We start from the raw sequence: 26,430 nt of genomic DNA, 5'->3' as shown, positions 1-26,430 counted from the left end.
CCACATCTCCAGCCCCTGGAAGCCACTGATCTGATTTTTCTTCCTACTTTGGCTTTTCCCTGAATGCCTAATAAATGGCATCATATAGAAGGTAGCCTTTGCAGCTTGACCTCACTCACTTAGTATAGTCCATTTGAGATTCATCCATGTTTTGGGGTGTATCAGTAGTTTGCTCTTTTATCTTTCATTGCTGAGGAATATTCCACTATGTGGATGAATACAGTTTACCTGTCATCCAGTTGAGGGACACTGAGATTGTTTCCAGGTTCATGTAATTATGAAAAAGCTACTATGCAGGGAAGAAACTATATTCAATACCTTGTAATAGCCTATAATGAAAGAGACTATGAAAAGGAAGATATATATGTGCAACTGAATCACTATGCTGCACACCAGAAATTAACACAACACTGTAAGTCGACTGTACTTCTATTAAAAACAAAGAAAAAGCTGCCACGAACATTTCAAGCAGAACTTTTCAGCATGCCGCTACCCCATTCCCTGTTGGCCCTTTTACCATATCATGGGCTATTGGAATAATTCAGAGATCATGAGTCTTTTTCTTTGAAGAGTTCTTCATCCAAGCCACATAATCCCCATTTCATAGTGACTTAACTCGATAGTTGTTTTATCGTTGAAACTGATGCAAAAACACCTTTCCTCTTAGTGCATGAATCACTCATTCTAGAGACATCCAAACAGAGTAAAACAAAACCTAAAACCTATTCCTCTCACAGAGTTAAGTGGAAACTAAAACCAGGGACATTTGAGCATCAAATCACAGACCTACTACTTGCTAGCTGTGTGACCTTGAGAAGGCTAATGCCCTCTCTGAGTTCTAGCCCCTCTTCACTAAATTATGAATTAGAGTATCACCTGCTTCATAGAATTAATGTGTGAAACAGGAGAGACAACACAAACAAGGCCTTGCAAAGGGAAGGCTTACCCAGCATCGTTCCCTGTCGTCTGTAGTTGCTGTCCTTGCCCCCAACCTCCAAATCATGTTTTCATAAACTGAGATCATGTGAGCGGATAGAATGTGAAAGAAAATGAGAAGAATATATACCTTATATACAAAATAATGTCAGTTATGTAAAATATCTATTTCCATAAATAAGGACAAAATAAGAAAAATATATTCACATATAAACTGTGGTTATCTTTTAATTGTGGGACACATGGGATTTTTATTTTCTTTGTTATTTTTCAGTTTTTCAAAAAAGCATTATGATTTAGAAAAAAGCTTTTTATCACCTTATTTTCTTATTTGAGAAGTAATACAATAGTGTGAGGACAATATTAGAAAACACAGCTAAGCAAAATAGAGAAGACAGGACATACTCATAATCTCCTTTTTTTGAGACAACCAAGGAGGGACAATCCTTCTAAGAGTTCATTCCTTCTTTCCTTTTTTCTTCCTTTTTAATGTATGCTTTCAGAGTTTTAAGGACGCATGAAACTTCAGACATTCTTATAAATAACACTATATGTCTTGTGTTATAACATGCCTCTTCACATTCTCATATCAAAATATAGGGATCTGTCCTATTTACTTTAACGGTAGTTCAGTATTCTATGTAGTATCTACTGTACAAGTGAGATAGACCACAATTAATTTAATTTTCTCTGAAACATTTTGATCACTTACTGATTTTTAATTTCACAAATAATATATGAATACATACTCTTCATAAAAATAAAACATCATAGAGAAATCTAAAGTTTCCTTTGAAACCCCCTTCCTGGTTGTTAGTTTTATAATCATCAAAAATGACTTTTAAAAAAGTAAGTCACATAACAAAGAGCACACTTGATTCTTATCACAGTTTTCTCATAGTTGTTAAATGGGATATTTTATCATGTGTGCTTTGTTTGTATGTCTTGTAAAGCCAAATTATTTTTGGAAGTAAGGAAAATCCTTAGCAAAGTCATATTTTTCCCCTGAAATATATCACCAATGTCTTAGACTGGTAAGTGGACAGTTGCTTTTGCTTTTCTCAGATAACCAAAGCCTTGGTTCTTGATACAAGTTAAAGTAATGAGAAATAATTATTAGAAGTAGTGTGTGTAGATAATTTTGAAATTTTTCAAAAATTTCAATGTTCAATTTTCTTTACTATTGTTTAAACATTTAAAATCCTTGTTCAGGCACATTTCTGTTAAAAGACACATGTAGGTAATAGATCTCAGCATTGGATTGTTAGTGAAAAAAGTCCTTTATGCTGATGGAGACCCTCAGTTACTGGGCTCCTCCGTGCTCTAGGGCTGTGAATTTTCCCAGTAGAAGGAAATATATTTTCTACCAAACATATTTGTAGAGCAAATGGTTTGAAGGGATACAAAGACCAGATACACAAATAATTTAATTCAAATTATGTTCACTGAGAACTATGTAAATAATTGAGTTCAAGGTTTTTGGAACTTGAACTTCCTGTTTTATTGTTTTGATTCACAATGTTAAGATGATTGTTTAGTTATGGCTGAATTGAATGAATACCCACGGTAAATTATTTCCATTCTGGTATATATGTGTGTGTGTGTGTCTGTGTGTCTGTGTGTGTACACACGCGTGTGTGTGTGAAATTTATGCCACATTGAAGTTCCCATCTTGGAACTTCCTTGTACGTTAGTGTATTGACCATTTAAGAAAATCAGTCTCACTTCTCAGAGTAATAACTCTTTTGTTTTTGTTTTTTACCACACTCACTTATTTGACAGACTTGGCTTCTACAGACTTCAGAGTCTGCAGAAACTAATGCACACAGACTTGGTACCACTGAGAACATTTCAAAAATAAATGACATGAACTCTGAAGGAATTTAATATGAGCTAAAAAAATTAAACAATGGTGTCTTCATTGGTTAGCTTCATTTAAAGCTGTGACTAGCCAGCTTTAAAAATACATAAATCCTTGTAAATATGTTTTATTTTGTGTTTACTTTTATTTATATTTGATCACACACACACACTCTCACACTCACACTCTATTATAATTTCCTTGTTATTAAAGCCAGGAGTCTGCAATGTACGCCAGGTTTCAGCAGCTTTCCTATGACATCTTCCCTATCCAAAAAGTTGCTCTGTCTACTTTCCTTCACTTCTTTCTCAGCAGAAGGATGTAAAGATAGTGAATATTTTTGTCTAAACCTTGATTTGTGAAATTTAAAATTTGACTCTTCAAATCTTTCTGGGACACAGAAGTTAAAAAAAAAAAAAGCCTCAGAATATATTCTGTCCTCATGTAGCTTACTTTCTGACTGAAGGGCTTTGCCCTTAGAGGGTTTGGGACAAGGAGTGACATAATGGTTTTAGCCTTTGGAAAGGATCTCTGTAATTTCTAGGTTAAAAATATACTCTAAGGGGACAAAGGAAGATAAAAGCAGGAAAACTGACTGGGAGGCTATTAAATAATTTGAATGCAAAATATGATAACATTATTTGAACTGTAGGTTCATCCGTAAGTTATTTTGTATTTACATTTTTGTGAATTATTTCTATTTTTACACAGTTTTATGAAATTTATTTACCCAAAATTGTTGTCACTTATGTAGCATTTTATATTATTTAAGTCATTTTTATAATTAAATATTTGACTGTTTTCTTGTGTCACTGGTGTGTTACTCGTATCTATTAACACTTTATAATATTTATTGTGTTTTTAGTTGATCCTGAAAACTTGCTTATTGGTCGCCATTTCATTATTGTGCTTTCCACCATTGCCTTTACTCTGCCTTTGTCCTTGTATCGAGATATAGCAAAGCTTGGAAAGGTAATTTTTACATTTTAAATAGGCACAGAAATGTACTTTGTTACCTGTGTTAATTCTGTCAAACTGCTGTCTATATGGCCAAGTTCTTAATTACAGTATTCATCTTTAGTTTCGTTTAGTTTACTTATAATTATATTAGAGTGAACTATGTTTGATATTTTATTTTAGGAAACTGATGGTTAACTAATTGATGAATATGAAATAAATATGTCCTTTCTTTTCCTTTTTAAGGTAGATTCTCTGATGTTAGACAGCACACTAAATTTAGAAGATATAAAGAACTCTACTTAAACCAAGTCTAATTTACTAAAAAAGTTCTGTCATTTTTATAGATAGTAAACAATTTAAAATTAAATTAACTTTAAGAAGTAAGAATTAATCACTTCATTGGCTTAAAATTTTTTTATAAATTACAGTGTCTATTGTGCCCGTTTTTTATCCTGTGAATTTAAATGTCAATATGTTGATTAATTAATTGTTAAGAGTCTGGCCAATACTTATGATTCTTATTTGCTAAAGAGAAATGATGATTTATTTCTAATGAAACCACCCAAATAAATATTCAGCTTACCACATATGCTTATCTTCATGCATTAGCATTTATCTGACTGTATTTTATTTTCTTACTCATGGAATGTTTGTATTTACTCAAAATATTATTGGTGTTGCATCTACATTATGCCAAGTATTCTAGTGAAACAAAATTTAAAGAGTTATTCATGTATTTTTTTTATATCCTATTTTGAAAAATTCAACAGTTGATTAATTTTACTTTTCACTGTGATATTTCATGTGTATCCACAGTTGTGAAGTCCCTCAGGTAGAGCTGAGTGTGGAGATGGTCTTCCAAAGTTTTCTGACCACTCTGCCTTCCTTCCCTAACAGGCACACAGAAATAAACCAGAGTGTATTAAGAGGCATTTTTTTGGTGAATTATCTGAAATGTCTGAACTATTTTCCATTTCACATGGTTAATGTAGACATAAATGCTTTCTTCTGAGAGCAGAAGGCAAGAATCTATGAAAAGAAAGCTAATAATCTATCATATTATTAATAACTGAACATTTTATCCCTAAATGTCCCTTAAAAATATCATATTGAAGTATCTAAATAAATCTCCCAGTGAGTGAAGTGGAGGGGTTAGGAACCCTGATCCAGAGTCAGGCTGCACATTGGGCTCCCCTGAGCCACTTCCTAGCAGTATGACTTTGAGATTCTTTCCTAATATCTCATTGGATTAGAGGACTCGTAATAGAACCTTCTTTCTAGTTAAAAACTAACATCCTAGGGAACAAAATTAATGACAATCAAATGAATAAATGCAATTTTGTACATTATATTTTTCTTATCAGACAAAAAATTCTAAAATATGCTTATCCATTAAAAAATTGAGTAGCAATGCAGATCTAATGTAATGAGTGCACAGAACACATAACACACAGACCAGTTTATATTTTAACCAGTTGAAATAGTGACAGAGGAGAGAGGAAGAAGCAAAGACTTTAGAAACAAAGACCAAAGGGAAAACCCACATAGGAAAAATAGACTAATAGAGGTAGAAAGCATAAAGAAAAAAGCAGGGCACCACAAAAGTATGTGTGAGTGGGTGGATGTGGGGCCATGTGTTGGAAGGAGCAGGGTAAGATACAGACAGAAGCTAAAGAAGCAATTATAGAGAGAGGAAAAAAAGCACAAGTTAACACTGAACCAGAATCTGAAGGAAAAAGAAAACATAATTTCTCTTTATGAAATAGTCATATTTGTTACTTGTTCTATTATGGGGGAAAAAACTAAGACTATGATTCTGACAAAAAGTTACATGCCTGAAAGTCAAGTATCATATGATATCACTTATATGTGAAATCTGAAAAAAAATGATACAAATGAACTTATTTACAAAATAGAAAGAGACTCCAAGGCATGGAAAACAAATTTATGGCTACTAAAGGGGAAAGATCAGGGAGGGATAAATTAAGAGTTTAGGATTAACAGATACACATTACTATATATAAAATAGATAAACCACAAGGTCCTACTGTATAGCACAGGGAACTACGTTCTTGTAATTTCTTATAATAACCTATAATGGAAAAGAATCTGAAAAAGAATTTGTATATAAATATGTATACATACGTGTGTGTGTGTGTATATATATATATATATATATATATATATATATATATGGCTGAATCACTTTGCTGTACACCTGAAACACTATAAGTCAACTATACTTCAATTTAAGAACAAAAAAGTTACATGCCTGAGATTATCAACACTAATCTATAGCAATAAACAACTAAAGAATTTTATTTTTAAAACTGTATGTAAGTTTACTCAAGTAAAAAGCAAATCACCTCATATGTTCAATAAAATAATGTCTGTTCTACTTACAGTACATCTTTACATTTTCCTTTGCAGATCTCTCTTGTTTCCACAGTTTTAACAACTCTGATTCTTGGAATTGTAATGGCAAGGGTAGTTTCACTGAGTCCACACATGTAAGTTTTGTTGCTTCATTTGATTTATACTCATCATTTAGATGTTTATATAACACATTATAAATACAGAAATATAAAGTAATGATGGTACCAGAAGAATCATTTATCTTTAATATTTGACAAAATGAGAAGTGATTAAGTTTAAGTAGACCTGTATTTTTCACCTGGACCCTGCATGGCTGATGGGATTAAACTTTATTATTTTAATGGCCTGCTGGAAGAATTAAAATAAGGAAGGGATTTTGAATAGTGAAAAATAGGAACAAAGTAGAGCAGTGGTAGACAGCAGAAGGAGAAGTGGTAGATGGCAGAAATTTCTGTATCTGTCCCAGAGATGGGTTTGTTCTTAGCAAAGTTTTCACCAGTCTAGGCTGAAATGAGAAGAATTAAGAATATAATGCATGTTTTTCTCCATTAAAAGAAATGCAATCACTTTGAAAACCCTTGATTCTCTGCTAAGATTATATTCTTCATTTTGTGTTAAAGTACTTTGTCATTTGTGAACTGCTGGTAATAGTTGATAGTGGTATTTATTTGTTTTTTATGTTATTATTCAGCCAAATAAAATGCTGCGAACTTGGTATTGGCTCCCCAGATTTTTAAAATGTTGCTTATCCAAGAAATTCAAAGTGGGGGCACTGCTGATCTAAACTACACAGTTTTTATGCTTTGACAACCCAGGTAAGGCTTGGGTTGTTTATATCCACATTCCCAAGAGAATGCTGGAATGAAACTACCTTAATTGGCTTTAAACACAAAATTGAATTCACACAATGCACAATAAGTATTTGTTGAAATAAATAATACGTTATGGAGTTTCCATGAGACCTTAAATAATATTTTCTTTATCCTAAATTACTCAAATAAAATTAACTTATAACATAAAACAGTACAAGGAACATGCTGGGTCTTCAATTAATGTTATCCATGAAGAAAGAAAAAAACCTGGTAAATAGCTAACATTGATAATGCCGTCCCTAAGGTAACTTACTTTTCCCTGTTGCTTAATTGTTGTTCTGCAAAATCATTTCATGTTCCACTATATATGCTTATATCTGGCTTCTTAATTTAGCAGGAAAATACCAAAAAGTATGCCTTAGATTTATTTGAAAGGAAATATAAAATATCTAGACTAATTGCATTTCATATAGTCTTTTCTTTGAAAAACACTTATTTTGTAAGAATTTTGATAAAAGGGAAAAGTATAAATATCTATCATGTTTATATTAATGTTCTCTTTGAATAATGTAATCCTAGTTCACAGTTGAACTATTCAGCTTGGCCTGCTGGAACAAAATACTGTAGACTGGGTGACTTAAACAACAGATTTTATTTTCTCATAGTTCTGGAGGCTGCCAGCATGGTCATATTCTGTTGAGGGATTTTTCCTGACTTGCAGAGGGCTAATGTCCTGCTATGTCTTCACATTGCAGAGAGTGAGAGAGACAGCAAGCTCTCTGGTATCTTCTTATAAAGGCACTAATCCCATCAAGAGTGTCCCACTCTTACGACCTCATCTAAACCTAATTATTTCTCAAAGTCGCATCTCCAGATACCATCACATTGGGTGGTTAGGGCTTCAACATATGAATTTAGGGGGGGGACAGTTCAGTCCATAGTGATAGTACTTTTGAAATGTACCTAGTTCACTTCAACATGGCCATTTATTCTTTCATTTAGTAAACACTTACTGAATGCCTATTGTTTCTAACCATTGTGCTGTGCCCTGAAAGAAAAAGAGCAGAGAGGCATAAGCCAGCACTTACTGCAAGTTGTTCACAACCAAGAATGGAGAATGGATTTATTTTTAAAACAGAAAAGAAAAAGAAATGACAGTACAGTATTAGAAGTACCAAATAGAAGCATAAGTGAGGGGCCGTGGCAGCACCAAAGAAGAGAGTCCTTAATAGTCTGAATTAAGGAGAGCTTCCTAGAGGAAGAGAAATATGATATGGGCGTTTGGAAAGATGGATCTGAATTTTTCCAGAGAGTTAAGGGTGTAAAAAGGCCTTGCAGGCCTGGGAAAGATAAGCATAGAAGCACAAACACATATATTAAATTCTACTGACATTTATTGAGCACTTGTTATATTGGTGCTGTATTCAGCTCTGGTTTTCAATTCATAGAAACAAAAGGCTAATAAGTATATTGAATAGAATACAATAAATAATAATTTTTGGTTAAAATTTTTAATTGTATAAGACAACTATTTTAATTGAAGCTTTTCTCAGGAAAAGTGATTCTGGAGAATAAATCATTAAGTTATAATAAAAAGTGTTATAGATTTGGTTAATAGGGTATTATGAGACAATATTGAGGGGAAAAGAAGCAAGTAGCTGAAAGTTGGAGGTAAATAAATAAGTCATTAATTGAGCCCCAGCAGAACAGTTTAATGCAATGATTGTCAACTCTGGCTTCACATTAGAATTACCTGATGAGCTTTTAAAAACATTGATGCCAGGGACCTACCTGCAGCGATTCTGAAGGAATTGGTCTAGGGGCCAGGCGTTTGGATTTATTATTTAACATTTGTGAGTCTGTGAACAAGGGTCTAGATCTACTCTTGGATTGAAGATTAAAGTCATTAGTGCACATTTTAACTAACACATTTCTAAAAACAGACTGAAGATTTTGTTATCTTAGTTATCCTTATATCATTATTTTTCATGATTCAGTCTTCACTTATTTTTTTCAGTATCTTCTGTACGCAAAATGTATTTGAGATACTTCTGTGAATACAGAGAAAAAAATACCTCTGCTCTGAGGGGCTCTCAGTTCAGTGGGGAAGATAAGATGCTACAAATGACTGTCATATAGGCAGTGTATCTTGATACAAAGGAAAGGGGAAGGAGAGACCACTTCCTGGTGGTGCTAAATGAACTGATTTTTATGGCCAAAGAGCTGTTTATTTCTGTTGTAAACAAAATGTGGCCTGTATCTTTTTGACCTTCCTCTAGTGCTGGTATCAAATTTTATCTGAGTCTGAATTTTTTTTTAATAACAAGGATTATTTACTTAGCTCTTTCAATATTTAGATGTTAAAGAATTGTGTTTTTTTAATACTGTGCTGCCTTTTATTTCTGTTTGAATACTATTGCAAACAACTTCTGTTTGTCCAGATCTACAATCAGGCTAATCAAATCCCACGTTCAGGGGTTGGCATAGTAGCTAGTTAGGCAGACTTCTTTCTGAAAATATGACAACCATGAATGCTTATCATCCATAAAACATGAAAAATTCAATACTCATTTTTTCGTTCAGATGAATGATCAGAAAAGCTGTACTTTTTCATAGGGCTTTTAAAGTGGTATTTGAAAAAGATCTTTAAATCCACTATCAGAAAGGAGGAAGGTCTGCAATGGCTACTGGTACTGACCTTGTTACCATGGAAACACCTTTTTAGTAGTTGTATTTTAAAAATAAAACATACAATTCAATTTCCTTTTCCATAACTCATAGGGCCATAAATCCTGCTTTTGGATATGATTTGAAATATCTCACAGCCCAATGACTTTCAGTTCTTTTTGGAACTGAAATGTTCAGTTTTATTGTATTTTCTAACCTTTTGCTTTCTAAAAACTGAGGTGGCAAACCAATTTAATTGCTTTCCAGAAAGTGCTAGTATCAAAATGCAATAACATAGTTCTCCCATTTTTTTTCAAACTGCATTCAGAGACATTATCCCTGTGAAAACTTCCCATTCTCTGCCTCATTAATATTCAGTTCTTTACATTCAGGATGGAAATGATAGCATGCAGTCCAAATTTACACCTATTTTCTCTTCATATAACATCTCTTTTATAGCATATAGTCAATCAATAGTGTAGTATCCCAAACATAATTTTTTAAATGTATCTATACTTTAACAGATATTTATCCATATAAACTGTGCCTTTTCCAAGGATCTCAATACATGTTGGCTTTGTTATCCCTTATTCATTCTAACCCTGAAATTCTACAATTGTAGCAATATATAAAGACAAATTAGAGGGCATAAAAGAAAGATGAGAAAAAAATGGGTAAGGACAGAGAAATGGTGCATATTTTAAAAAGGGAGTGATTAGCTTTGGCAAATACTAGCCACTGATTTTTTTGATGGTGCATAAATTACTGCCTTTTTTCTTGTAAATGACAACAACCATAAAACCATAACTGGTTGAACTCACACAGCTATAAAGTTCAAGAGTATTCCTGTTATTGGATTTGATTGGATTTAGGAACTCAATCAATGAAATCATAGTTTCTCTTTTTTCATCTTTTGGCTTTGCTTCCTGTTTTGGCTCTAGTTTCTGAAAGATTTTCCCCTCATTGTAACAAGATGGCAATAGCAGTTCCAGCCTACATCTATTCAAGTCCAAGTCCATAAAAAGAGAAAGAGCTTTCTCTTTAATTTTACCTCAAACCTCACTTCCAGTATTAATTCGGATTGACTCTAATAAGGACGCCCGACGATCATGGCTTGCATTGAGTTGCTTACATTTAGGTTACATGCCTACCCGTGATGCTAAGGATAAGATCAGCTCAACTAAAGCACATACTATGAGTAGAGGGAAAGGTGTCCCAAAGGAACTCAAGGCAATGACACCAGGAGAAAAGGGAGTAGCCTTTGCATGATGCGAACTACAGTTGTGCACTTCAGGTGATAGGACGTTACTGGTAACCGTCAGGACATTCACCTACCAAATGATTAGAGAGAATTAAGACTAAGTGAATTTGACATAATCCCTCCTTTGTTTTTTAAGAGCATCAATGAATGAAAAACCACATGACATAAGAGTGGATTAAGACAGTAAGAAATCTAAAGCATACCTTTTTTACCGTGGGAGATACGGAACGTGTTGTAGACTAAGCCAAAAGATGGAGCCAAAGTCCCCCAGGAGATCTTGAAAAGTTGAAATTTATTATGTAGAGTAATCCTTGGAGAGGATTGAAGTAATGGGATAATAAAAACGATCTTAGGACAATAAAAATTTCATATGGAAACATTCTCTGTTGAAGTAAATTTTCCTAAGTCTACTTCCATACTAGCAAAATTTGCTAACTCATTTGCTAGAAGACCATTTGACTCCAAGTTCTGCAGCCCTACTAGAGACAGCTTTGTTTTCCCAGACCAATTGCTGTGGGGAATCAACATATAGAACCATTGTTTGAATTGAATCTACGTGAAAATTAAAAGAACAGCAGCAAGACAATCTACTCTCAGAGAACATTAGTCCAGTCCCTGTGTTAGTGGAGCTGGAGGAGCAGCCTAGGCTTCTCAATGATAAGAATTCATTCCACTCATCATCCATTATTTTTTATAAATGGCTGCCTTAGTGAATGAAGCTTGCCACCTGCCTGTTATTTCCAATTAAAAGCCAGACTGGCCTCCAAAGTAAAGTAACAACCAAAGAGCGAAAATAGAGTAGCCTGTTCTTTTGGCCAATAAGCATTTATTAAATGTCTAGCTGATGCCAGCTACTCTTCTAGGTATTGAGGCTACAAAGATTAATAGAGCACAGTCCCTGACCTCAAATATTTATAGTTTTGGATGAGGAGAATAGACATTCAATCTTAATATAACATTTAATAGAATTATGGCAAAGTGCAGTGGAAACAGGAAGAGTCCTTAGCCCACCTGGGACGGCAGGTAATATTTCAAGATATGACAGTATGTGATCTGCTTTCAAAAAATGAGCTGGCATTAGTTGGGTCAAAAAAGAAGAAGAGGGAGGGCTGGGAAGCTCTTGTTTGCGGAAGTGAGTGAGGCCCAGAGGTGTGAAATATATAATGATGGAAAGTTTTAGCACTAGGAGGGACTTGAAGAGGAGGGACACTGCCATTATTTAGGGGAACTGTCAAATAAAATAAAGGTGTCTCCCTGGAGAATTTTCTCAAAACACTATCTTGCTTTTATGTTTCTCCTCAAATATATTTTTTATCATAGTTTTAACAATGATCATGTCTCCATATTATCTCTTTTGAAAAAATTGCCAAATAGGGTGCTTTCCTAATCCACTGACCTCTGCTCTCCCATCACCACCTTCTGTGTTTAGGAAGTAACTTGAGTGTTGGTGATTCTGAGTTGAAAGTTTGGCTACAGTGAACAAAGAAATGATTGTAGAGAGGCTGGTGGAGAGCAACATGGAAGGAAAGCTTCATGTGTACTGCTGAGAAAGTTGCATTTGTTCTTTGGTTGATGGGGCATTAAAAGTTCTTCAGCAGGACAGTAACCAGAGCGCATCTCCATTTTGGACTTCTCTTGCAGCAGAGATGAGGGTAGATGGGGGTATAAAGACCTGCGAGGAGGTGATCTATAGCAAGTGTCCAGGCAGAAGGCAACTGGAACAATATAAAGGCAAGGTTGGTCAAAAAGAAGAAGAGGAAAAAGAGGAGGGTGTTGCTAAGGTCTCCAGCCTGGACAACCAGAACGGTAGATGGTCCAGAACTCCCCATCAACATGAGAAAATGAGACAGTCTGTTTAGTCAGTTAGTATTGACTGAATGCTTACTGGGCCAGTCACTTTTCTAGGTGCTGGGGCTCTGAAGGTCAATATAGCACACTCCCTTACTGCAGGGCTCTTACAACTTACTGGGGACAAGGAGAGGTGGATAAACATAAAAAAGATAACTTCAAAAGACTAACAGAATTATGAGCAGGGTGTTGATGGGAACATAGAGGAAAAACCCCAGCTTTTTTATTGAAGTATAGCTGATTTACAATGCTGTGTTAATTTCTGGTGTACGGCACAGTGATTCAGTTACATATATATATACACACATATTCCTTTTCATATTCTTTTTCATTATAGGCTATTACAAGGTATTGAATGTAGTCCCCTGTGCTATACAGTAGGACCTTGTTGTTTAATCTGTTTTATATAAAGTAGTTAATATCTGCAAATCCAGCTTCTTGTAAGTTGTTAACAAGGATAAAAGAGGACACAGATCTGGGAAAAACATGTTTTTAATATTTTAATATCAATTTTTAGTAACCATTGGAGTGGAGAGCGAGGAAGAAGAAGGAGTTTCAAAAATGCCAGTCTGGCATTTAGGGAGAGTCTGGTATGGCCAGGATTGCACAGGGACAGCATATAAGGTGAAGAGAGGTACAACCCAAGTGGAACCTCAGTGGTAAACACTCTTGACCCTTGAACAGTGCAGGTTTAAACTGCTCAGGTCCATTTAGATTCTCTTTCAATAGTAAATTCTACAGTACTACACAATCACAATTGATTGAATCTGTGGACGCAGAACTCAAGGAGGGTGAATTTAAGTTATACTCATATTTTCAACTGCCCTAAGGGTCAGTGCCCCTAACCCCTGCATTGTTCAAGGGTCAACTATAATTATCTGAAGTTCACATCTGAAATTACATTTGTTTTAATATAAACCTTGAGCACTTGTGTTTAAAAACAAAAGGATCAGTTTTGATGTTTAGTGATACCCAAGGAGAATTTTCCTCAACAGCTGTACTGTATGTGTTCCTAACAGACCACAGCTGTGTGTAGAAGACTCAGAAGAAAAGTGATCTGGGAGTGAGGAAATGGCAGAGAGCTGTCAGCTGAGGCCGAGCTGGGAAGTGGGCAGGTCTGCTGATGTCACTAATAGCTTGTGGTGTGACAGGAAATGTGGAGCCTTTGTGTGTGTGCCAGCCACAGCACTTAATTCCCGGATGTATCTGATTGAAGAGGTTAATATGTAAGGCTCTCTTAACAAAAATGCAGGCTCTGTCGAGATTGTCTGATTTGGAAGGTGCCTGTGTTTAGCCGAAAAGAGTTTGGGCAATTACAACAGAGACGTGATGTCCTGTCCTCCTGATCAGAGGTGTAATGTTCTGGTGATTAGAAGCAGTCCCCCTGAGGCTTGTTTTCCCCAGTCTGTGAGGACTGGCGATATATTTGGTAGGACTTACTTCCTACGGCTCTGCCTTATTACTACTTAGCTATTATAAAGATAAGGAAAAGTGTGTCTTTCCAGACAGGATGCAATGCCTGAATCTAGGAATCCAAATGAGATAATTTTGCAAAATGAATTTAATCCCCCAAAACCTCCCCACTCCCACCTCACACACATAAGGAAAAGGCTTCTAAATTTTTTATAACTAAGCATCTGTCTGGATTTTTTCAAAGTTAGAAAAGCAATCACTCTTTTTAAATTATTTGTCATACCAAGGCTGCAAACTGCTACAAGGCAGTCTCTTTTTTTGTTAGTATTCAAATAGGTTAGGACACTGGAAGCATTGCTCCTTAAATGATCTGAACCTTATAGTAAGCCTCCGTTATGTCGCCATGATCTATTTGACGTTTTGTAAGACATTTTAAAAGACCCTGCCTCTTCCTAATATTGCTTTCATTTGGATTTATTTTCCTGAAAAGAATATTCACGTATTTTTACATGACCAAGTATTTCAAATTGCTTTATTTTATTTTTTATTGAAGTATAGTCCATTTGCAATGTTGTGTTCATTTCTGGTGTACATCATAGTAATTCATATATATATATGTATATATATATATACACACATATCCCTTTTCATATTCTTTTTCATTATAGGCTATTACAAGGTATTGAATATAGTTCCCTGTGCTATACAGTAGGACCTTGTTTATCTTATACATGGCAGTTAGTATCTACAAATCCCAAACTCCTAATTAACCCCTCCCCACCCCCTTTCCCCCCTGGTAACCATAAGTTTGTTTTCTGTGTCTGGGAGTCTGTCTCTATTTTATAAATAAGTTCATTTGTGTCCTTTTTTTTTTTTTTTTTTTTTTTAGATTCCACATATAAGCGATATCATATGGTATTTTTCTTTCTCTTTCTGGCTCACTTCACTAAGTATGATGATAATGAAATAGAGCTGCCTTCTACCAAATCCTTTCCTATTTCAGCTGTATCTTTTGGCATTTACTTTTTTACTTCTAGGGAATATGCTTGTAACTACTATTTCTGGATTCTCACTGCTGTCATATAGTAGATGAGGATCTAGCTCTCTCAGATTATTCTTCCTCTTCTACCATATCAATATGTGAAGACATAACACAACCTTCAAAATTCTATTTCCCTTTCTGTACATTTTTTTTCTAGAATTAAGACTTGCTTCTGTTTTTGCTTTTAATCATGTTTACCTGGATGTCCAGTCTAGCTTTTTTAAAATATATATATATATATATTTAAAGCAGTTTTGAGTTCAGGCAAAGTTGTGAGGAAAGTACAAAGATTTCCCATAAACCCTCTGCCCTCACACATGCATAGCCTCGCCCGTGATCAACATCCCCTACTCGAGTGGTACCTTGGTTACAACTGATGAATCTCAATCAGTACATCATAATCCCCCAAAGTCCATAGTTTACATTATAGTTCACACATGGTGTTGTACATTCTGTGGGTTTGGACAAATGTATAATGATATGTATCCATCATTATGTTGTCATGCAATGTATTTTCACTGCCCTAAAAATCCCATGTGTTTCCCCATTCATCCTGTCCCCTACCCCAAACCCCTGGCAACTACTGATCTTTTTACTCTCTCCATGGTTTTGCCTTTTCCCAAATAAAATCTGATTGAAATCATACCATGTGTAGTCTTTTCAGATTGGCTTCTTGCACTTAGTAATGTGCATTTAAAGTTTGCCCATGTCTTTTCATGGTTTGATGGCTCATCTGTTTTTAGTACTGAGTAATATTCTATCATATGGATATACCAGAGTTTATTTAGCCATTCACCTACTGAAGGATAGCTTGATTCCTTCCAAGTTTTGACAGTTATGAATAAAGCTGCTATAAACATCCATGTGGCAGGTTTTTGTGTGGAACATATGTTTTCAAATTCTTTGGGTACAGACCAAGCTGTGTGATTGCTAGATCCTATGGTAAGATTATGTTTAGTTTTGTAAGAAGCCATCAAACTGTCTTCCAAAGTGGCTGTACCATTTTGCATTCCCACTGGCAGTGAATGGGAGTTCCTGTTGCTCCACATCCTCACCAACATTTGGAATAGTCAGTGTTCTAGATTTTGGCCATTCTAGTAGTTGTACTTTTTTCTTTCAAGGTATGTTGTACTATCTCAGTGTTGTTTTAATTTGCATTTCCCTGGTGGCATATGATGTGGAGTATCTTTTCCTATGCTTGATGCTCTCAGAGTATCTTCCTTGGTGAGGGGTCTGTTAGGTGTCAGTGGATCTTTAGCCATTTTAAAATTGGGTCGTTTGTGTTCTTATTGTCGACTTTTACATGTTCTTTGTATATTTTGGAGATAGATGAGTCTTTCATGAGATGTGTCTTTTGTAAATATTTTCTCCTAGTTTAGTCTTTGATTTTGATTGTTTCTATTACTCCTTTTCCAAATGCTCAAACATATAAGAAAATCTACTAATCTTAATATTTTTCCTGGAGCTTTTTTTCCCTCTCTGAGCCTTTTTCCTCTTGCTCCTTTTTGGACAGAGTGATTTCTCAGTTTGCTGCCCCATTCTAGGACTTCCTTTCACCTCTTTTTTGTGTTAGATACCCTGTATCTAGTTTCTCGGGTCTTTCTTTTTTCTTTATTTTCTCCTTTTGCTGGACATCTGAGTATGTGGTGTCTCTGAGTCCTACACACACAGGGGGTTAGTGAGGTGAATTTCACATCATAGCTCCCTCTGTGTTGTTGTAACTTCTCTTCTCAGCAGTTACTTTGTAAACATCTGATTTCCTATTTTCAAAATGTCTTCTCCACTGATGTCTCTTCTTCTACTAACCTATTCCCTGTGGATTTAGCCCCCTTTTAAATTCCATCAGAGCATCCTAGTGAGATCTGAGGAGAAATCAGATAAATGTATGTGTCCCGTCCACCATGTTGAACTGGATGTCCAAGTTTAACACTTGATTTTTAATTTGCCTGCAGACTAAAGTACAAATTCAAGTATTTTATTTAAAACATATTTTCATCTTTAAGGAAGTTATTTCATTGTTTGTGGGGCTTGCACTATGCCATGGAGGATAGTTTGAGAATTATTAAAATTTATCCAATTTTGAATTATCTAGTGCCCTTCTTTGCCTCTTAGTTTACAGCTGCTATTGCTGTCTACTTGACTGAGAGATTAGGAAGAGAAAAGAACAAGCACTACCTGTATTAGTACTTAATTGAAAGCTTGTGAAGAGATACCTGTGAAAAACAATGACTGAAATACAATGTCACCTTGTTTTGCAAGCTGTTTCTTTATTTAACACCCAAAATTGGGAATTGATTACTCCTGCCTGTTATTTATGCATTTGGTGAAAGTTACTGTGTCTTCAATTTGGTAAAAATCATGAAAGATTAATTTTACATTGCTTCCAAAGGCAATGAAACAAACACAGATACACACACCTCAAGATTTTATAATAGGTGCAAGGCCATTTCACCTTATTAAAACAAAATACAGGACCTGAAAATAATTCCTGAAAGTGAATGTTTCCTAATCAAGTAAGGTAGCTTCTGTCTCTCTGTAATAAGGTAGTGTTAAGTGTTCAAGAAGTGAACTTGAATGTCCCAGTACTTACATTTAATGATTTCAAAGATAAAATATAAAAATATCCTTTCATAATATTTCCCTGTGATGAAATACAAAAGAAAGACATTTTATCTTTGCAGTATGGACAGAATAAAACCCTTTCTATAATCAGAAAATTATATAACAAAAAATTAGTAACAAGAATAACCCTTAATTTATGTGTGTGTGTATAGATAGGATCTTAAAAATGTAAAAGGTTAATTTTATACTTTTTTTTCCTTTCAAGTGATTAGTCTAAGACGTTATCCAGTGATTAAATAATCAGGCAATTTGCCTCTCTATCCATTTTAGATGTCAAATATCTTAAGGTTTAATGAGTGCCTTCTTTTATTCAAACGTTTAATTATCTTCCATTGGTGGTGATCTGCACACCAGTATAGCAAAACTTATCATATCACCACAGAGCAGCTACAGCCTTGCTGAGAAAACTGATGGCTGGGCCAAGACACAAACCCTGGAATGAGGTGAGAAGCTCCGAAAACGCTGAGATTCTCTAAGTGGCTTTATGCAGCTGGAATTTGCACCCACTTGATAGACACAGTTATGCAGAAAATTGTTTGGGACATGAGGTGTGGATTAGAGTAGCACTGAATATTTGCTGTGACTATCCAAAGCATAAGTGAACCTTTTTGTCTTTTTCATTATCAAAACCCAAAGGCTACCCTTTTGCTTGGATGTGTGTGATCTGTTATCAAGATTAATTATTCACTTATTTAAAATAAGATAAATTGCCTTTCCCAAGGTCCCTTCGTTCTCTAGAAGAATATGCACACCATGATGAAGATTGCATTTCATGTACTTGCAGGTCCTTACACCCAGACTAAGACCTGTATTGTTATTTTAATGATAACATAAGGAAAGGGAAAAAGTAGAAGGCTGTCCCGTCCAACACTGATTGTCCAGTATACACCACTCTGTCATTAATTGGCTCATAAGCCTTCTGTCTAAAAATAGAATTATTAATATTGTCTCTGTTCTACAGCAGAAAAAACTGAGACCATTGTCGTTAGGTAGTCTGCCCAAAGTCACCCTGCTAGTATATCATAAAGTTAAAATGTGAATCCAAGTCTGTCTGACCCCAAAGCCCATTACTTTTTCCCATTTCAGCTTGCTATATTCCATATATTTTTTTCTTAGTCAAGACAAAAGTTGTCCTTCACAATGGAAGTTAAATTCATTATTGTCCTAGTTGTCACTTATTGGTAATACCAACCACAGTTTGACCTGTAGCCAGCAAATAATCCCATTAAATTAAAGAAGCAGGTAGGAGCCAAAGGAGGGTAAAGAGCTGGTCCATTAACACTTGCTGAAAAGATGCTGTGGACAGCAGACGGCTAATTTCAGAACTACTGGCTTCCATTGCAAACTCTAGACACATACCAATGAATGCAGTTGGTTTCAGTTCCTCAGGGACATGAACTTTGACTGTGGCAACAGAAGAATCTAAAACAAAAAGAAATTGGACAGTGGCTCTTATTTAGTTTCTTCAGAAGAAAACTAGCTTCTGTTTGTACAAAAGAAATACTTCTGTAGGTTAGTTAAGATGTTTGATTTTGAAAAATTATTTGAAAACCATTTCTTCTTTACAGGTAAATTATTCTTTAAAATTTAAAAAAGGAAATGCTGATCCTATAGTTTGTAATAACAAAGTTTTTAGTTGATTCATATTTTGTAGTATTTCAATATGACTAGTGTGTACTGTTTTTCCCGTGTCTTTATTCATAATGACAATGTCTATTTGTTTCTCCTAGTCTGTTGCTTTTTTCATTCTTCTTTTTTTTTACATGCAGATTCCCTAGTAACCATGGTCTTTTATAAGTTAACCAAGTACTCTTCTTGTTCATGGCCATACTCAACTCATTCTTCTACTTGCTTCTCAGAAAGTCCAAGTGGTAAATAGTAGCTGAAACTTAGGGCATAGGCTACACTGTAGGAAAAATGAAACACCTTTAAGTAGTTTCTTTAACAACTTTAGACCATTAGAAGATAATTAGTGTTTCTGCAACAAAAATTACCTGTAGGACTCCTTTTAGATCTGTGCTGTCCAATACAGCAGCAATCAGCCGCCTGAGACTATCTAAATTAGATAAAATTAATTAAAATTAAAAATATTCCTCAGTTGCTGTAGCCATAATTTTAAATACTCAATAGCCACATGTCTAGTGGTCACCATATTGGACAGCGCAGATATAGAACATTTCCATCAGCACAAAAACACATATAGAGGAGCGATTGGACAGGTATGCTGTGATAGGAGTTCACTGCAACAGGAGTAGAGGAGGCAGCAGGTGGCAGCAGCTCCCACTCAAAAAACTGCGAGACTCTGAGCAAACCTTGTAACAGCAGGATGCCTCTCTTTGGGCTACTTAGTTCCTTTGTGCCTGTAACTGCTCATTTCAAATATGGGAAGAAATGATATAATGCATAAACGCCACTAACTCTGACAAAACAAATGAGACTTTCTTGTGTCTACTTTGAGAATGAATAACAAACTTCTGAAATAGATGGGTTTATACCTTGTGCCTTTATGCTTTCTAGGACCTGTATTCCCTGTCCTCCTCTCCTATCTTCGTGTATTCTTCTGGGTCTCACTCAAGCCTTTCCTTTTCAGAGAAGCTGGCCATACTTTTGAACATTTTGCTACCTTTTATTAAATAATAGTGGATAATAATAACAATATTAATACATAAGCTGTTAATACTAGTGACCATTTATTGAACACTTGCTGTATGCTAGGCTCTCTTCCAAAGTTTTACATATTTTTTTCACTTAATTTACACACTAACTCAATGAATTAGGTACTATTATTATTATCCCCATATTATAGATATCAAAACTGAAGCACAGAAAGGTTAAGTAATTTGCCTAAGATCATACAGCTAATAAGTGGTTGGGGACAGAAGACCAACACAGACTTTCTGACCTTGGAGCCTGTGCTCTTCACTATTACCTAGGGATGTGTTGATCAGGGAGACCAATCCCTGCCTAGAGACAGGTTGGCAAACATTTTAATTCCACTAAGAGAGAGGCTTATTTAAGCTATTTAAAGTGTATGTATTTCCAAAACTTCTTTGAGAAGTGTATCCACAGCTGGGAATTTGAGATGACTGGCAGTCCAGTACAGGAGAGATGGACAGATCAAAGAGACAAATCTCAACTTCTTTACTTACTATTTGTGGAAGCTTGACAAGCTATGTCACCACCCAGAGCTTGACTTTCCTAGTAAATTAAATGCTGATAATAATACTTGTGCTATTGCGATGATTAAGATGGCATGAGCTAGCTCTTGGAACACAAAGTACTTCTTCAGTTAATATTAGTTCATGTCTACCTTTCTCAATAAAGAGTAGTGCCAACTATGAATCTCCCTTGGGTAGGATGAGCCTGGAAGAATGAGTTAAAGCGAAATAAAGGGCAGCACTGATTAGTTGAGGAAGAACATTGCATTATTAATTTTTGAATCTTCCTCAATGAATATCTCAACTGATGAGTGCATAACAAATGTTTGTTGTTAAGTTGGTAAGCAAATGAAGTCACAGAATTGTCATCAGTTTTAAATATGTAGAATTAAGAGTCTTTCCAAGTGTTTGAGATGCATTTTTGAGGACTGGAGTGAACAGATAACGTTGATATTCCTCAGAAATTTACTTACAATTAAAAAAGATTAATAGGGGCCCCTTATTAAAATCTGACTTAAAGATACTCAGTTTGTACTGTGGCATCATTTCTTGTTCTTTTATGTGCTTATGCTTGCATTCATTTAATCATTCATCAAATTAACTGCTTTCTCTTCTAGACCAAAAACAGAAGATGCCTGGATCTTTGCAAAACCCAATGCGATTCAGGCTGTAGGTGTGATGTCGTTTGGTGAGTACATGGTTTCAAAGGCCCTTTCTCAATATGGAGTCTTCTGTGCCATGAAAAAGTGCTGTGTTTCATATTTGTGTCTGGAGAGCAGATGTCCTAAGTTTTAGACTTCCTATTAGCAGCATATGATCTAGTTTGTGCCAATATAAAATTAGTCTCAAACTTTTCTCACTCATCACTAAAATTTGCTTCAATTTGGACCAGGCTTTTGCTCATGCAGAAAATTCAACTAAAGTCATCTTGTTTCTTAACTTGAAATTCTAGCATGTGTTACGGACTTCTTCAAAACCTTGCACATGAAGTATTGTGAATTGGCCAGACATCTAAAGCAAGTCTGTTATATCCCAGATGGGAAAGGAAGTCTAGGACTGGAAATATGGTGTTGTTTAGATTTCCTTTAAGATTGGAAAGGCCACTAAGAAATGGAAAATGGGAGAGAAAGTTGGATAGGCCTGGTTTATATCAAGAGTGACATGAAGAGATCACATAAGCCTAATGTGTATGAAATCTCTCATTTCTAGAGTTGTGAGAAAGATTATTTCTGACATATCTAGTAAATTAGTATAGTTGAATTTCAGTTCATTAGTGTTTTCAAGGTAGCATAGATCTCTGAATTTTCAGAAGTAAAAAGAGAACCCTGGTGCTTGCCTTAACAATGCTTTTTTTTTCTTGTATTGCAGCATTTATTTGCCACCATAACTGCTTCTTAGTTTATGGTTCTTTGGAAGAACCCACAGTAGCTAAGTGGTCCCGCATCATCCATGTGTCCACTTTGATTTCCGTATTTATCAGTATTCTCTTTGCTACATGTGGATACTTAACGTTTACCGGCTTCACCCAAGGTAAAATGAGAGAGTCAATCTTATCATACTTCGGTGCTCATGTGGAGTGGTGCTTTCACTTCTCATTTTAAGTACAATTATACCCCATGTTCTGCTTCAAAGTAGAACCCTTTCTCTCCCTACCTTGCTGACTCTCCTAATTTTCCTAATTTCCTCCTTTTGAAACTGCTGAACTTTTTTCTGTCAACCATGCTCTCTCCTTCCATGAGTTCACTTCAGAGCACACTCCTCCTGGCTTCCCCCTCTGCTAGTCCACTGAGGTGCCCCTTCCAAAGACACCAATGTTCTCTCAGTCTTCAAAGCTAATGGTCTTTTTCTGGGTTCTGATTCTTATGGACCTCCCTGAATCACGTAACAATCCTGAACGTTCTTTCTTTCCTCACATAGAGAAAGAGCAGTACCGTCCCATCGTTCACTCCCTTAATAATTTTTTTCTCTCAGTGAGTCATCTTTGCTCTCTCTTACCTCCTCTCCCCCACCCTTCCACCTCATTAACTGGCTCGGGCAAGCTGGCTTTTTTCTCTCAGTAAATTCTCTGGGAATTTTTATTGTTTTAACTGTAGTTTAGAACTTTCTTTTCATCTCCAGCCTCTTGCCTACAGGACATTTGTACTTAGTTGTTCCAGTCTTGCCTTAAACACAAAACAATCTTTCCCACAAAACCAGCCTCTTCTCTCCCCGCCCCCACCCTCATGGCAGTGCCCCACACTGAATACACCTCTTTTTTCTTCCGTTAATCCCGGCCCAACAACTTAGTGGTCATCTCTTCTATGTCCTTGACCCTTACACTCACTCATCTATGTGGTGTGGTAGGGTATTTGGACAGCTTGCTAAATGCGCTGGTTCATGCATTTCACAGCTTGTGCGGGTCTATTATCTCATGTGTCCTTCAGACAACCCTAGGAAGGTAAGTGGAATAACTAGTTTTACCCCCTGCTTAAACACAGAGAGGTGAAGTAACTTGCCCAAGCTGGCTGGTGACAAAGTAGAAATCAAGTCTCCTGACGTTCAGTCCCGTTTTCTTGACGTTCCATCTTGCTGTCTACCCCGTTTTGGTCACGTATGACCCATTAAAAGCTGTCTCTTAGGCTCTAGTTCTTCTTAGCTTATTTTTCAGATGACATTGAGGTGGTACTCTTGGGTGGATGGTGCACTGTGCCAAGTGGAGGTTATAGGTGACTATGATTATAGGGACAGATTGCTCAAGAAATAAAGAAAGATGGCTTCAGAAAAGATTGATAACATAATTGTAGTGCCATCAAAAACATAATACATGTGTGTATTGTTAGAAGGCAGTAATGAAGTGACCTTGAAAATCTTGATAAAAATTGTATTTCAAAAGATAGCCATGTATCACTATTGCTACATAGTTTGCAAAGACGATGGCCTATAGGCTCCAGGCTGTACAGAATCTTGGTTTTAAAAGCCTTTTCTGTGAGACATAAACTCTCTTAGTCACACCTTCCTGGTGTTTTTATCGGCAATTGTTCAAATATAGTTAAGTCTTTATATAACAAAGCTGACAGGTTGGTTTTAATTGTCTTTCTTTTTTCTCTCTCTCTAGCTGTAATTACCTAAAATACACTCAGACTCAAGCTAGAATAAGCTGACATGGTTCTTCAGGCCACTTTGCCTCAGGCAGATCTAGTCTTGTTTGTGTAAACGGCATGCTGCTTTTCCCTTTCATCACATGAATTCCGGCTTGTGAGGCAATAAGAACTCTAGATTGTTCTTGATTTCCCAATGACTTTTGAAAAGGTTCAGGCCCATTGTTTAGTGGAGGTTAGTGAACACAGAGCTTGAGTTCTTTTCTTCTCAGAGTGTTGGAACCCTTTGAATTAACCTTTAAGCGGGCCTCTGTCACTACTGCTTTGTGGTTGAAGCTTATTCTGCCCAAAAGGGTGCTAGAAACTAATGTACATTTACTCCAGTTAATAAGGGAAGGGGAAAATAGTCACTCAAAGTTAGTCTTTGGAAGAGGCAGGTCATTTAGCTTTTTAATGAAAAAAAAGTAGAAAAGTATTGTTGTTTTGTTTTCTTTGTAAACAGTGTAGTAGTGTGGCTTTTATCTAATTTTCTATTCAGTCTAACTGAAAAATATGAACAACACTTTAAAATGTAAGCATGTTATATTTAGGAAATAAACAGTCCCAAATATCTTTTGTTTCCACATGGGGAAGTTTTTTACTGACATGACCTCTGTGCCCTCACTAGGATCCTGTATTTCTTTATAGGAATCCAAGAAAATACAGTCTTAAATAAGAATCAGTTCAAGGTTCACATACATGGTTCATCGTTTAGTTTGGAACTGATGAAATATAATACTCTGCCTGGGAAATAACCATATTTTCAGAGTTTTGAATCAGTGCATTTACACTTGGGTTCATCAGAGACCATGGAAGATCCTGCATGTTTGTAATTCCTCGCTGTCGCCCTGAGTTTGTGATTAAACCCTATAGCATGATATACAGGAAACTCAGCTCCCCACCTGCAGTAGTCTACTCTTCCTTTCAGGATTGTCCTTGATCTAAGAATAACATTTCAAAAGGAAATTTGTTTATTTTAACAGACTTTTTTTTTTTTTAATAATGAAGTCACTTACTTACGAGAAACAAAGACCAGAAGCAAGTTTATAAAACCAATGCACAAGAATTTAGGGAGTTGATTCTGGTTTGAGTAAGAAGACAATGGATAAAAGTATTTTTCAGAAGTTGATACAAATTTAAGGCTATCTACTAAAAACAAACAAGAAGAAGAAGAGAAAAACTGATGAATTCACTTTCAAGTTGAACTTGTGCTAGTCTTAATATCCAGCAGTAATTACATAGTTATTGAATGCAAAACTTATATTTAGACTTGGCAGTCTATTCTATTAATTAAATTAAATGACATTTACATTCTATTAATTAAATTAAATGACATTTATGTAGCTTCTCTTATCTAATAAATATCCAGTATCTCATTTATCAGGTATTTATTTCAAATACCCAGTAGCTGTTAAAATAAATCTATTTTATATTATTCTCTAGGAGACTTATTTGAAAATTATTGCAGAAATGATGACCTGGTAACATTTGGAAGGTTTTGTTATGGCGTCACTGTCATTTTGACGTACCCAATTGAATGCTTTGTGACCAGAGAGGTAAGCATAGTTTCTCTCCGACACTTTACCTAGGTGATCTCTCTACTACATTAACTTAGGAAGATTCACAAATAATTTGATTCTGCAAATTCCCAAGCACGTGGTAAGTAATATTGAAATGTTTACAAGATAAGCTTTCAAAAGTTGGATTTGAAAATCATGTTTGGTGGTTTAGTTTATATTAAGTATAAATATTTATACAATGCATTCCAGAATGAATGCCAGCCTTTAATAGAGTCAAAATGTTTTTTTAAGCGTTCTTTCAAAAAAAGTAAGTACTACGATTTAAAGTATGTTTTACAAAATTGTCTTTTTGCTAAGATATTTTATAAGTCAGTATGTATTAAAGGCACCATATAACAGATTCTGATCAGTTTTATTATTTTTAAAAAACTAAAATACCTTATTTTTCATGAAAAACTAAAATTCAATTTAAACCATTAGTTTTATAGATATATTTCATTTATATATTTATTTATATAGATATATTTATTTATATATTTACACATATTTACTTGTATGTGTATATAAATGTTTATTTATATTTATATACCATATAAAATAATATAAAGAGTATGTTATTTATTTACATCTATATATCAATATTTGTACTTATAAAGTCACCTCCAAGTTATTTTATATAGTCCACCTAGACTTGTGGAGGAAGATTAGGTAAAAGAGAACTAATTATTTCTGTGTAAAATTGGATGACATGGCTTGTCAGGAAGCCCTGCTGCAGTAAGCTAAAAATATACTGCGCAAGTTAGCAGAAAACATGATCCTGCTTCATAGTGGTTCTTTC

General features: G+C 35.2%; 1 protein-coding gene across 1 annotated transcript in view; it reads left to right on the top strand.

Moving 5' to 3' along the window:
- SLC38A11 (solute carrier family 38 member 11) overlaps positions 1-26,430 on the top strand; it is a 50,133-nt gene that overhangs the window by 10,643 nt on the left and 13,060 nt on the right. The window contains exons 6-10 of the mRNA XM_074363220.1: positions 3,663-3,769; positions 6,188-6,267; positions 21,574-21,644; positions 22,325-22,486; positions 25,516-25,628. Coding sequence (XP_074219321.1) covers positions 3,663-3,769; positions 6,188-6,267; positions 21,574-21,644; positions 22,325-22,486; positions 25,516-25,628 — 533 coding nt within the window. The remainder of the gene's footprint in view (positions 1-3,662; positions 3,770-6,187; positions 6,268-21,573; positions 21,645-22,324; positions 22,487-25,515; positions 25,629-26,430) is intronic.

This window comes from Camelus bactrianus, chromosome 5, assembly GCF_048773025.1.
Source record: "Camelus bactrianus isolate YW-2024 breed Bactrian camel chromosome 5, ASM4877302v1, whole genome shotgun sequence".
Classification (NCBI taxonomy): domain Eukaryota; kingdom Metazoa; phylum Chordata; class Mammalia; order Artiodactyla; family Camelidae; genus Camelus; species Camelus bactrianus.
Note: the sequence above shows the minus strand (reverse complement) of the source record. Positions and strands in the feature narration are given on the sequence as shown.